General features: G+C 36.9%; 1 protein-coding gene across 9 annotated transcripts in view; it reads left to right on the top strand.

Moving 5' to 3' along the window:
• Positions 1-12,035, top strand: part of SCN1A (sodium voltage-gated channel alpha subunit 1) — a 186,969-nt gene that overhangs the window by 119,482 nt on the left and 55,452 nt on the right. For 6 of the 9 annotated variants that reach the window (XM_043487894.1, XM_043487896.1, XM_043487898.1 and 3 more), the window contains exons 8-13: positions 4,963-5,026; positions 5,552-5,693; positions 6,358-6,564; positions 8,030-8,314; positions 9,539-9,919; positions 11,174-11,306. In XM_043487894.1, the coding sequence (XP_043343829.1) occupies positions 4,963-5,026; positions 5,552-5,693; positions 6,358-6,564; positions 8,030-8,314; positions 9,539-9,919; positions 11,174-11,306 (1,212 nt within the window). The remainder of the gene's footprint in view (positions 1-4,962; positions 5,027-5,551; positions 5,694-6,357; positions 6,565-8,029; positions 8,315-9,538; positions 9,920-11,173; positions 11,307-12,035) is intronic. The other 3 variants (XM_043487901.1, XM_043487897.1, XM_043487899.1) reach the window with 3 other exon arrangements.

Below are 12,035 nucleotides of genomic sequence, written 5' to 3'. Positions count from 1 at the left end.
CAGAAAAAAAGACCATGATTCATGGGGAAAGAGAACATCCTTTTAAAGAAAAATATTAAATATATAAAACTTAGACTCTACGGGTGCTTAAATATAGCTGTATCTTTATTATTTTAAGGAGATGAGTAATCCTTAGGGGAAAAAAATCAGAGAAGAGAGAAAGCCTTAGTAATGATTATGTGAAACAAGTAGAATTAGTCTTAAAGGTTAACTTACTGGTGATTTGATAATTCTTAAAGTAATGATATCTTAATTATATCTACTACTGTGGGCAAGAATCCCTTAGAAAAAATGAAGGAGCCATCATTGTCAACAAAAGAGTCCAAAATGCAGTTCTTGGATGCAATCTCAAAAATGACAGAATGATCTCTGTTTCTTTCCAAGGCAAACCATTCAGTATCACAGTAATCAAGTCTATGCCCTGAGTGTAATGCTGAAGAAGCTGAAGTTGAATGGTTCTATGAAGACCTACAAGACCTTTTAGAACTAACAACAAAAAGAAGATATGCTTTTCATTACAGGGGACTAGAATGCAAAAGTAGGAAGTCAAGAAACACCTGGAGTAACAGGAAAATTTAGCCTTGGAGTACAGAATGAAGCAGGGCAAAGGCTAATAGAGTTCTGCCAAGAGAACGCACTGGTCATAGCAAACACCCTCTTCCAACAACACAAGAGAAGACTCTACATTTGGTCATCACCAGATGGTCGATACCAAAATCAGATTGATTATATTCTTTGCAGCCAAAGATGGAGAAGCTCTATACAATCAGCAGAAATAAGACCAGGAGCTGACTGTGTCTCAGATCATGAACTCTTTATTGCCAAATTCAGACTTAAAATGAAAAAAGTAGGGGAAACCACTAGACCATTCAGGTATGACCTAAATCAAATCCCTTATGATTATACAGTGGAAGTGAAAAATAGATTCAAGGGATTAGATCTGATAGTGTCTGATAGGATGGTGGTTCATGACATTGTACAGGAGACAGTGATCAAGACCATCCCCAAGATAAAGAAATGCAAAAAGGCAAAATGGTTGTCTGAGGAGGCCTTACAAATAGCTATGAAAAGAAGAGAAGCAAAAGGCAAATGAGAAAAGGAAAGATATTCCCATTTGAATGCAGAGTTCCAAAGAACAGCAAGGAGAGATAAGAAAGCCTTCCTCAGTGATCACAGCAAAGAAATAGAGGAAAACAGTAGAATGGGAAAGACTAGAGATCTCCTCAAGAAAATTAGAGGTACCAAGGGAACATTTCATGCAAAGATGGGCTCAATAAAAGACAGAAATGGTATGCACCTAACAGAAGCAGAAGGAATTAAGAAGAGGTGGCAAGAATACACAGAAGAACTATACAAAAAAGATCTTAATGACCCAGATAATCACAATGGTATGATCACTCACCTAGAGCCAGACATCCTGGAGTCCTAAGTCAAGTGGGCCTTAGGAAGCATCACTAAGAACAAAGCTAGAGGAGGTGATGGAATTCCAGTAGAGCTATTTCAAATCCTCAAAGATAATGATGTTAAAATGCTGCACTCAATATGCTAGCCAATTTGGAAAACTCAGCAGTGGCCACAAGACTGGAATAGGTCAGTTTTCATTCCAATCCCAAAGAAAAGCAATGCCAAAGAATGTTCAAACTACCACACAATTGCACTCATCTCACATGCTAGCAAATTAATGCTGAAAATTCTCCAAGCCAGGCTTCAACAGTACGTGAACCATGAACTTCCAGATGTTCAAGCTGGATTTAGAAAAGGCAGAGGAACCTGAGGTCAAATTGCCAACATCTGCCGGATCGTTGAAAAAGCACGAGAGTTTCAGAAAAACATCTATTTCTGCTTTATTGACTACACCAAAGCCTCTGACAGTATGGATCACAACAAACTGGAAAATTCCTAAAAAGATATGAATACCCAAACACCTGACCTGCCACCTGAGAAATCTTTATGCAGGTCAGGAAGCAACAGTTAGAACCGGAAATGGAACAACAGACTGGTTCCAAATTGGGAAAGGAGTATGTCAAGGCTGTATATTATCACCCTGTTTATTTAACTCATATGCAGAGTATATTATGAGAAACTCTGGGCTGGATGAAGCACAAGCTGGAATCAACATTGGAATATCAATAACCTCAGATACACATATGACATCACCCTTATGGCAGAAAGCAAAGAACTAAAGAGCTTCTTGATGAAAGTGAAAGAGGATAGTGAAATGTTGGTTTAAAACTCAACATTCAGAAAACTAAGATCATGGCATCTGGTCCCATCACTTAAAGGCGAATGGGTGGGGAAACAGTGCAAACAGTGGCAGACTTTATTTTTGGGGGGGGGGTTCCAAAATCACTGCAGATGTTGACTGCAGCCATGAAATTAAAAGACACTTGCTCCTTGGAAGAAAAGCTATGACAAACCTAGATAGCATATTAAAAAGCAGAGACACTCCTTTGCCAACAAAGGTCTGTCTAGTCAAAGTCAGATTTCTTTTCTAGTCAAAGCTACTGGTTTTTCCAGTGGTCATGTATGGATGTGAGAATTGAACTATAAAGAAAGTTGAGCATCTAAAAATTGATACTTTTGAACTGTGGTGTTGGAGAAAACTCTTGAGAGTCCCTTGGACTGCAAGGAGATCCAACCAATCCATCCTAAAGGAAATCAGTTCTGAATATTCATTGAAGGACTGATGCTGAAGCTGAAACTCCAATACTTGGGCCTCTTGATGCAAAGAACTGACTCATTGGAAAAGACCCTGATGCTGGGAAAGATTGAAGGCAGAAGGAGAAGGGGACGACAGAGGACGAGATCGTTGGATGGCATCACGGACTCAATGGACATGAGTTTGAGTAAATTCTGGGAGTTGGCAATGGACATTGAGGCCTGGCATGCTGCAGCATGGGGTCACAAAGAGTTGGAAACGGCTGAGTGACTGAACCGAACTGAAAGTAAAGATAGTATAATAAAAAAACTAATGGCATTCTTATAGTTGTAGATCTGGAATATACCTTGGTTGATACAGATGATCTCTTCCATGATATTATTGACATGACAACAAATAATTTGCAAATAATTATAAATTGCTACATTAAGACAAATGATGAGAAAAATACATGTAAGAGGAACACATGAAACATCTCTTATTCATTTCATATGATGCTTATCAGTTCACTGATGTCACCAACTCCCTGAAATCTGTTTTTCTTTTTAATCAAGAAACCAGTTATGAGGATGTCACTTATGATTTATTCACTTTAAGTAATTTATTGAACTCCATTCTTCTTACATTGAAAATAAAGGAAGTTAAGAATATCTGAGGCTATTTTGAGCCCTAAATATCTGTCTTATCATTTTCTCTAATATTCTATTTGTTGAAAAAAGAGTATTTTAAACTAAATGCACATATAGATAAAATGGTTTGTTTTTGAAAGTGATAGAAAATCTAATTTATTAAAATCAAAGATAAACATTATGATTGAGTTATATTTTCTTCAGATTAAACTTCTAGATCACTGAGTTTAATGGACAAAGCTTTCCTTATAAATACCTAGTATCAAAAATTTGTCCAGAAAATGTCATATTTCTTTCACATTGTTTAATTTTAACTACAAATTAAGAAATTACACCTTCGTTTTTTTATGTTCAGAGATGACCTGGGGAATTAAAATATTTTTATTATGTATCTTTGTATCTCTTATAAAACTGCATAGAATAAATTTCTCAGAAAATTTGGCATCTAAAAAATATTTTTTCTTATAAAATCCTAAATTGTTTTTTTACAAAATGACTCTTTAATTTCATGTGTTTCTCTTTTTGTCACCCCTTTACTTATTCATTCAGTAAGCTTTATTGAAAGGCTGAAATGCAGTGAAAGTTGCTCAGTCGTGTTCAACTCTTTGCAACCCCAAGGACTATACAGTCCATGGAATCCTCCAGGCCAGATTACTGGAGTGGGTAGCCTTTCCCTTCTCCAGGGGATCTTCCCAATCCAGGGATTGAACCCAGGTCTCCCGCACTGCAGATGGATTCTTTACCAGCTGAGGCACAAGGGAAGCCCTATTGAAAGGCTGCTAGGTCCCAAATACTATGTATTCCCAAACAACATTGAAATAACCAATGACTCACTTTTCAAGGAGTAGTAGTATTTGTAAACAAATAATTACAACATAAGACAGTGAGTATAATAATAATGTGTATACATGTTCCTGGTAGCATAGTGAGAGTTCTTAATTTTGCCTATCTTCATTGGAAGAAAGTAGAAGATATCAAGGAATAGTTCACTGAGGAGTTGACATTTCAACAGAATATTGAAAGAATCCAAGGAATTTGCCCAGAGACAGAAAACTTGGAGTTAATAAAATATTCACCTATAGTAATTATGTTAGCTTTAATATTTAAGCTTATTTTAAAATTTCACTCATTTTAGTAAATGACATGGTTTATGCATCTTTTATTATAAGTTGCCTATGACATATTTTATAAATTGGTAGGATATAAATTATAATTTATTAGTCATTTATAAAGTGTTAAAAAATATGGACTACTGTTCAGAAAAGCTAAAATCCCTTTCTTTTGAAATATGTGGCAGTCTTGAGAAAGCAAAGAAATCCCTATCATTCTTATCTAATTTTAGAGAATGAAATTTTTATTTTTCATGAGTAGGGTAGAAAAACACCGACACTTTCAAAAATGTTATGTTAGTTTCTGTGATTATCACTTGTTTTACATTCACAAAGAGCAAATGTTTTCTACTCTTACCTAAGTATCCAATCCCCTTGATATGATAGCTAATATTTAGAGGGAGTAATAGTTCTGCCTTTGAATAAATTATATTGTATTTAATTGTATTGTATTTAATTATATTGTATTTAAAATTACAAACTTTAAAATTAGAATCGGATCTTAATCTTATTTTGCAGTGTCATGCAAATGTTCATCATGTGACTTATTTTTTTCCCTAAACAGGATATCATTATTTTCTGGAGGGTTTTTCAGATGCACTACTATGTGGAAATAGCTCAGATGCAGGGTAAGCCAATAATTTGTATGTGTGTATACATATTTTCTCTTTTTTGTACAAACTGACAGATAACAGCCAGCTAACTTTATTTATAGTAATTTGTAATAATTAAGATTTTTTTATTTATAAGGTGAGGGATTGTTTAAATGTTAGGCAAGCTTTCATGTTTTGTAAAACAAGAAGGAATACTTTAGCTTTAATGCTATTTCCTTTAGATGAGTATTCATGAGCTATGAGTCAACTCTGGAGCATCCATGCTAAGAAAATGAACTAGACACATGTTAACACACTAATTACCAACAGAAAATAGGTCTGTAAAATATTACTAGGCATGCTATACAGTATTTTAATGATGACATCAGGTGATTAGTAAAATTATATTAAGTCAAAAGTTGGGAAATGTGTTATTATTTATCATACTTTCATCCCTTGAAATAGCAAATCGTTCTAGCTCAAATATTAAAAGTATAGCATGCTACCAGAATAAAAAGACAGCAGAACTTCTTATAATACTTTCTTTTGCCCTATTTACAGCCAGTGTCCGGAAGGATACATGTGTGTGAAAGCTGGTAGAAATCCCAATTATGGCTACACAAGCTTTGATACCTTCAGTTGGGCTTTTTTGTCGCTGTTTCGACTGATGACTCAGGACTTCTGGGAAAATCTTTACCAGCTGGTGAGAACCTGAGGCGACACATATTGTGATCAATTGAAAGTATATAAGAAAACCAACTTAGTTATGAAATCCAAACCATACCATAGTATAATGGAAAGAGCAGAACTTGAAATCAGAAGATTGACTTTCTTTATTTTATTGATTGTAACACATATTAAGCATAGCAGTGTGTTATGAACACAGTTCTGTCTTATTTCCCCTTGACCTCAAAACATATTCCCCACCCTTCCCATATAGAGATGCTCCTAAATAGAAAAGCACAGCTTCCCCTCAATTCCGTTTACCCCCTCAGGTATTATCCTTCAAGTGGAAGGTGATGAAAATGAATAAACAGATGTAGAAGGATAAGTTTGGTCTCTTCCTGACTTTACGCAAAGGCTCAGCTCTTTAATAGAGATCCCCATGGTATTTTATTTGACTCTGCTTTATTCCTGGTAAATCCAGGAATTCCCTCCTACAGATTAGAATGCTAAATGCATGAATTAGGGGAGAAGGAAGAGGATGAGGTTAAAGAAACAGATAGTCAACAAGGTAGGAGGGGATGTGACCATCATAATTATTTATATCGGAGTCCTACAAGACACAAACTAAGTTGACAATTGAAGCCACCAGTTAGCGAAATAATTTTGTAAAAAAAAAATAACTCTGGTATTCTTGTTTTCAGACATTACGTGCTGCTGGAAAAACATACATGATATTTTTTGTGCTGGTCATTTTCTTGGGCTCCTTCTATCTAATAAATTTGATCCTGGCTGTGGTGGCCATGGCCTATGAAGAACAGAATCAGGCCACCTTAGAAGAGGCGGAACAGAAAGAGGCTGAATTTCAGCAGATGCTCGAACAACTTAAAAAGCAACAGGAAGCAGCTCAGGTAAATTCACCAAATCAAGTATGTCCTGTCTCATGGTATGAACCTTTTTTTATTGTTTTGGTTTTTACAACAACACTGGAGAGAAAGTGAGAAACAGATGATTGTTTGTACTTAGGAGAAACTGGTAGTATAGGGGGCTAGTCAATATTTCTACATTATTTTGATCATCTGTAAATCATTTAGTTTAACTATTCTAAGATATATGTTTATAATATTGACCACAATAGGAATCTTTCATGCTATTTTAATCATCTTAAAAATTTTAGGATTCAAGGGAAAATGTGATTTTGAGGTCTTCTCAGGTGAGAAATTTTACTGAATTAATATACTGGCATTAGAAGGAAACCGTAGGAAATCATCTTTTCTTAGAAAAAAAATGTATTGGTCATTGTGTAAAAAGATGTTCATGTGGTTCTTAGAAGATTGTCTTTGCCCAAAAATATGTTGTCTTTTATGTGGTTGCTTGTCTTTCTAAATAAAGAAGTAATCAAATAATGTAATGCTTTCTGATACAGCAGTAGGCATATAGAAGTTACCAATTTTATGGAGATCAGGGAACCTAAGAATTACTTGATCTTTTTTTTTTTTCACTTGATCTTATAGTATGATAAAATGCCCTTCCTATCACTTCCATATTTCTTCACTCCTGTTTAGCATCAAAACTCATTGTCCTTACTATAAAAGGAAGTTGATTGGGGAATATTAATTTATTTGCAAGCCTATATTGAGGGCACTCTTGGAACAATGAAAATCATCAAAAAGTCACAATCACAACAAGCTGTGATAAAGAGCATTGTTTTCATCCCATGACCGTGTAGCCAGCAACAACCAGTGCTGACTTGAAGAAACGGGATGATCTTTGGAGAACTGAATGTCTTGTCTTGCCTAGCAGAAACTATTGACCCTCCAGTCTCTAGCCTTTTGGATTGAGTATTGTAGAGGTGAGAAGGGATATCACCTTCTATAAATTTGATTGATAATATTTTGAGGGTACTGGACAATCCTGTTTCAATACCTAGAAAGAGGCCCTCAGTTCTTTATCTCATTCCTCCTATCTTTGGATATGACCCCAAGTAACTCATCAGCTTTTCTTCCATGCTCTAGTTTTTTTTTTTCCCCCCAGTGAAAAAAAGACAGTGCTAATTACCAATTTTTAGAGTAAAGCAAATCCCAAAAGAATATGAATTTATGTTCTTGTTGGTGTCTGATTGATCCTTGTGAATATGTGGTCTGCAAAACATCATAGAAATGTAATAAATGTTAGCACAGAGAAAATAAATTTATGTCTAAAAGCCTTTACTAGATGGACAGGAAAAAAATTCCCTCATATTTGCAGTTTCTTCAAAATAAGATTAACTGGAGTCAGCTGAATTTTTTTTTCAAATACTTTGCAAACACTTGAGCTATATTTTAAAAAGTAAGTTCTTCTCCACTTCCATGCTGAAACCCTGTCTCCTCAATGTAGCAGGCAGCAGCTGTAACTGCCTCAGAGCATTCCAGAGAGCCTAGTGCAGCAGGCAGGCTCTCAGACAGCTCGTCTGAAACCTCCAAGTTGAGTTCCAAGAGTGCCAAGGAAAGAAGGAATCGGAGAAAGAAAAGAAAACAGAAAGAACAGTCTGGCGGAGAAGAGAAAGATGATGATGAATTCCATAAGTCTGAATCTGAGGACAGCATCAGGAGGAAAGGGTTTCGCTTCTCCATAGAAGGGAACCGGTTGACATACGAAAAGAGGTACTCCTCCCCACACCAGGTATGGTGCTGCTGAGTTAAATGATGCCGGGATGGAAATTAGAACACGAAGCTGGTGGGGGGAGCGGGGAAGGGGCGGCTGGTGGCTGGGAGGAGAAGTGAATACGACTTAGGAATTTTTATCAACTGAATTGACTGCTTTTAAAAATATATATATATATATATTTAAACCTATCCTTTCTGTACAGTTTGAAAGAATTTTAGTTTGCGTATGCGTAATCTTGCATCTTGGGGTGTGTGTGTGTTAGTGGCTCAGTCATATCTGACTCCTTGCAACCCCATGGACTGTGGCCCACCAGGCCCCTCTGTCCTTGGAATTCTCCAGGTAAGAATACTGGAGTGGGTTGACATTCTCTTCTCCTGGGGATCTTCCTGACCCAGGGATCAAACCCAGGTCTCCTGCATTGCAGGAGGATTCTTAACATCTGGACCACAAGGGGAAGCTCTCCGGCTTAGTGTATGAAGGTAGCACAGCGTCAAAAGTCAGGAGACCTGAATTCTCACTTCAACTTGTATCCTGGCACTTGTTCTAACTAACATCTCATCTTTCCGGTCCACAGCCATTTTAACAAGAAAAAATATGGTTAACTCATCAGTAATGTCTTTTTGGCTATTTTATGTTGTGTGTGTTTTTTTTTTTTTTAACAACCCAGACTTCTTTATAAACCATAATGCATGCTTCTGAAAATATTCTCCGTGGTATGCTTTATTAAAAAGCACATCACTCTGAATTTCAGAGGTCTTAACTTCAAGCTCCAACAACAGTGTGCCTTCTAGATGTGATAGGAATAATAATTCAAGTAATATTAGGAGGATGGACTTAAACAATTTGTGCAAAGTGTTGGAATTTCTTGAAGGGAAAGATCAGTGGAAACAGATGTGCCTTTGTTAAAGTCATGCAGTTTATTGCGTGTTCAGTGTCCACAGTAAGGTGCTAAAGATGTTTGCTTTTGAACTTGAAAAATGTAGTTCAGGGTTTTGTTTTTCGATACCTCTAAGTTGCGGTCTATCTCTCCAGTTATTAATCTCAAGGGCTAGAAACCTTCTCTTATAAACTAATCTAATTTAATCTGCATGCACATAAAATGAGAATGTTAATCAAGGAATGAGTCACATTCTGTTAAGAATGCTGAAATCCCCTTCAACTTGATCTTACGAAATAAAAGCACATTCCAAATGACCATACTAACATGAGTTTAATTTTTTTTCGGTTTCAAACTTATAGTCCTTGTTGAGCATCCGTGGCTCCTTATTTTCTCCAAGGCGAAATAGCAGAACAAGCCTTTTCAGCTTCAGAGGGCGAGCGAAGGATGTGGGATCAGAGAACGACTTTGCTGACGATGAGCATAGCACCTTTGAGGATAACGAGAGCCGCAGAGACTCCTTATTTGTGCCCCGCCGGCACGGAGAGCGACGCAACAGTAACTTAAGTCAGACCAGTCGGTCGTCCCGAATGCTGGCCGTGCTTCCGGCCAACGGGAAGATGCACAGCGCCGTGGATTGCAATGGTGTGGTTTCCTTGGTTGGTGGACCTTCGGTTCCTACCTCGCCTGTTGGACAGCTTCTGCCAGAGGTGATAATAGATAAGCCAGCTACTGATGACAATGTAAGGAAGTTTTAAATAGTTCAGGCATGGCAGGCCCATGATTGCCGTACCAGCCAGTGTTTCTACAGAATGGAACCCCTTGAGAATGATTCCTGGTTGGTCAAGCTGTGAATGCTCCTGCATCTTGTAATACCTTTAAAAGACTAACCAACTAAAACTTAAGGCCTCAACACCCTCTTGCGTAACACCTGAATGCGTTTACTTATTAAATGTGCTAAGGATAAATTATCCACAGTAATAAATGACTGCCTCCAGTTGGAGGATTTGCTATATACCCATGCTGAACTACCTTTAGCTAGCAGGCCATCCACTAAAGACCTGGCATAAGAGTAAATGAACGATTCCTATGTTTAAGTGTAAAGGGTGTATAATAAATCTTTCCAACAGATTCTTCGATATAGCTTGCTTTAGTGTAGAAGAGCTCAAGAACACTGTGCCTAAATAGATAACTTCATTATTATCTTAAAATTTCTAGTACTCATATTTGTCTTACTAAAAGATAATGCTGATATAGGTCTTCTCAAAACTAATCTAAATGAAGAGACACGAAAAATTATTAATACAGACAGATAAAAGAATTCTCTGTGTACAAAGGTATGTTATGTGTTTGTGAATATATACCCAGATAAGGAATTTCTAAACACGTGCTGCCTCTTATTAGACCTGGAAATATATCAGCATGAATGAGGCATGATTAAGTCAGAACTAGATGACTTATTGCTTTGGTACCCTGGATGAAACTGTTGTCCATGCAGCATGTATTGTTTTTTTTAACATACAGCTTGTGTTGTCAATGACCATCTGTGTCTTGTGTCCAGAAAATGAGATGGCAGCTACGTGTGTTCTAATTATTCATATTCCTTTAAAAATAAAGGGCTACCTTCTCAAAATAAAATGCTATGATCATTTAGGTGACTTTTCAAGTTGCTACTTTTTGCTGTTAGTTCTGAAATAAGCAAATTGTTAAATATGTCACTCACAAGATTTATCAAGGATATCAAAATTATGTTATGTCACCTAAAACTATAAAATCAGAGGGTAAAAAGAAAACCCTCAGCTTTGGTGTATGAACAAATGGCTAACAGTTTGGACAGTCCAGGTTAATGCTACAATAAGTCAGCAATATCTGCCATCACCAATTAAATATGAACGTGCATGATGCATGCATTTCATGAATTTCACTGTGTCACAGTGGTTGTTTGCTTATCATATTGCCCAAGTTAAGCGTTGACTACATTAACATTTTCTTTACAGGGAACAACCACTGAAACTGAAATGAGAAAGAGAAGGTCAAGTTCTTTTCATGTTTCCATGGACTTTCTAGAAGATCCATCTCAAAGGCAAAGAGCAATGAGCATAGCCAGCATTTTAACAAATACAGTAGAAGGTTTGTAACAAATTCCATTTCCATTGCAGTTGTTTTCACTGAATTTATATTGTCTTATTTGAAACACATGTCAGTAAGTTGGAAGTAGTATATTCCAAAGAAAACATCATAGGTTTTATTTAAGAGTTATTGGTTATATATTTCTATATTCTGGAAACTTTTTAAGAAGTTACTCCATGGTTTTTGCAACTGTAAAGAATGTATCCTGTGTGTTTTGTTGTGCAGCCTCTCAGTAATGACTGACTCTTTGCCACCCCATGTACTGCACCACACCAGGCCTCCCTGTCCTTCACCATTTTGCGGAACTTGCTCAAACTCATGTCCATTGACTTGGTGATGCCATCCAACCATCTTGTGCTCTGCCTTTTCCTCCTGCCTTCTGTGCCCTTTTCCTCCTGCCTTCTATCTTTCCCAGCATCAGGGTCTTTTCCAATCAGTCCGTTCTTTGCATCAGGTGGCCAAAGTATTGGAGTTTCAGCTTCAGCATCAGTCTCTCCAATGAATATTCAGGATTGATTTTCTTTAGAACTGACTGGTTTGATCTCCTTGCAGTCCAAGGGACTCTCAAGAGTCTTCTCCAACACCACAGCTGAAGAGTTGAAAAGCATCAATTCTTTGATGCTCAGTCTTCTTTATGGTCCAACTCTCACATCCATACATGACTACTGGAAAGACCATAGCTTTGACTATATGGACCTTTGTCAGCCCAGTAATACCTCTGCTTTTTAA

Source organism: Cervus canadensis, chromosome 15, assembly GCF_019320065.1.
Source record: "Cervus canadensis isolate Bull #8, Minnesota chromosome 15, ASM1932006v1, whole genome shotgun sequence".
Classification (NCBI taxonomy): domain Eukaryota; kingdom Metazoa; phylum Chordata; class Mammalia; order Artiodactyla; family Cervidae; genus Cervus; species Cervus canadensis.
Note: the sequence above shows the minus strand (reverse complement) of the source record. Positions and strands in the feature narration are given on the sequence as shown.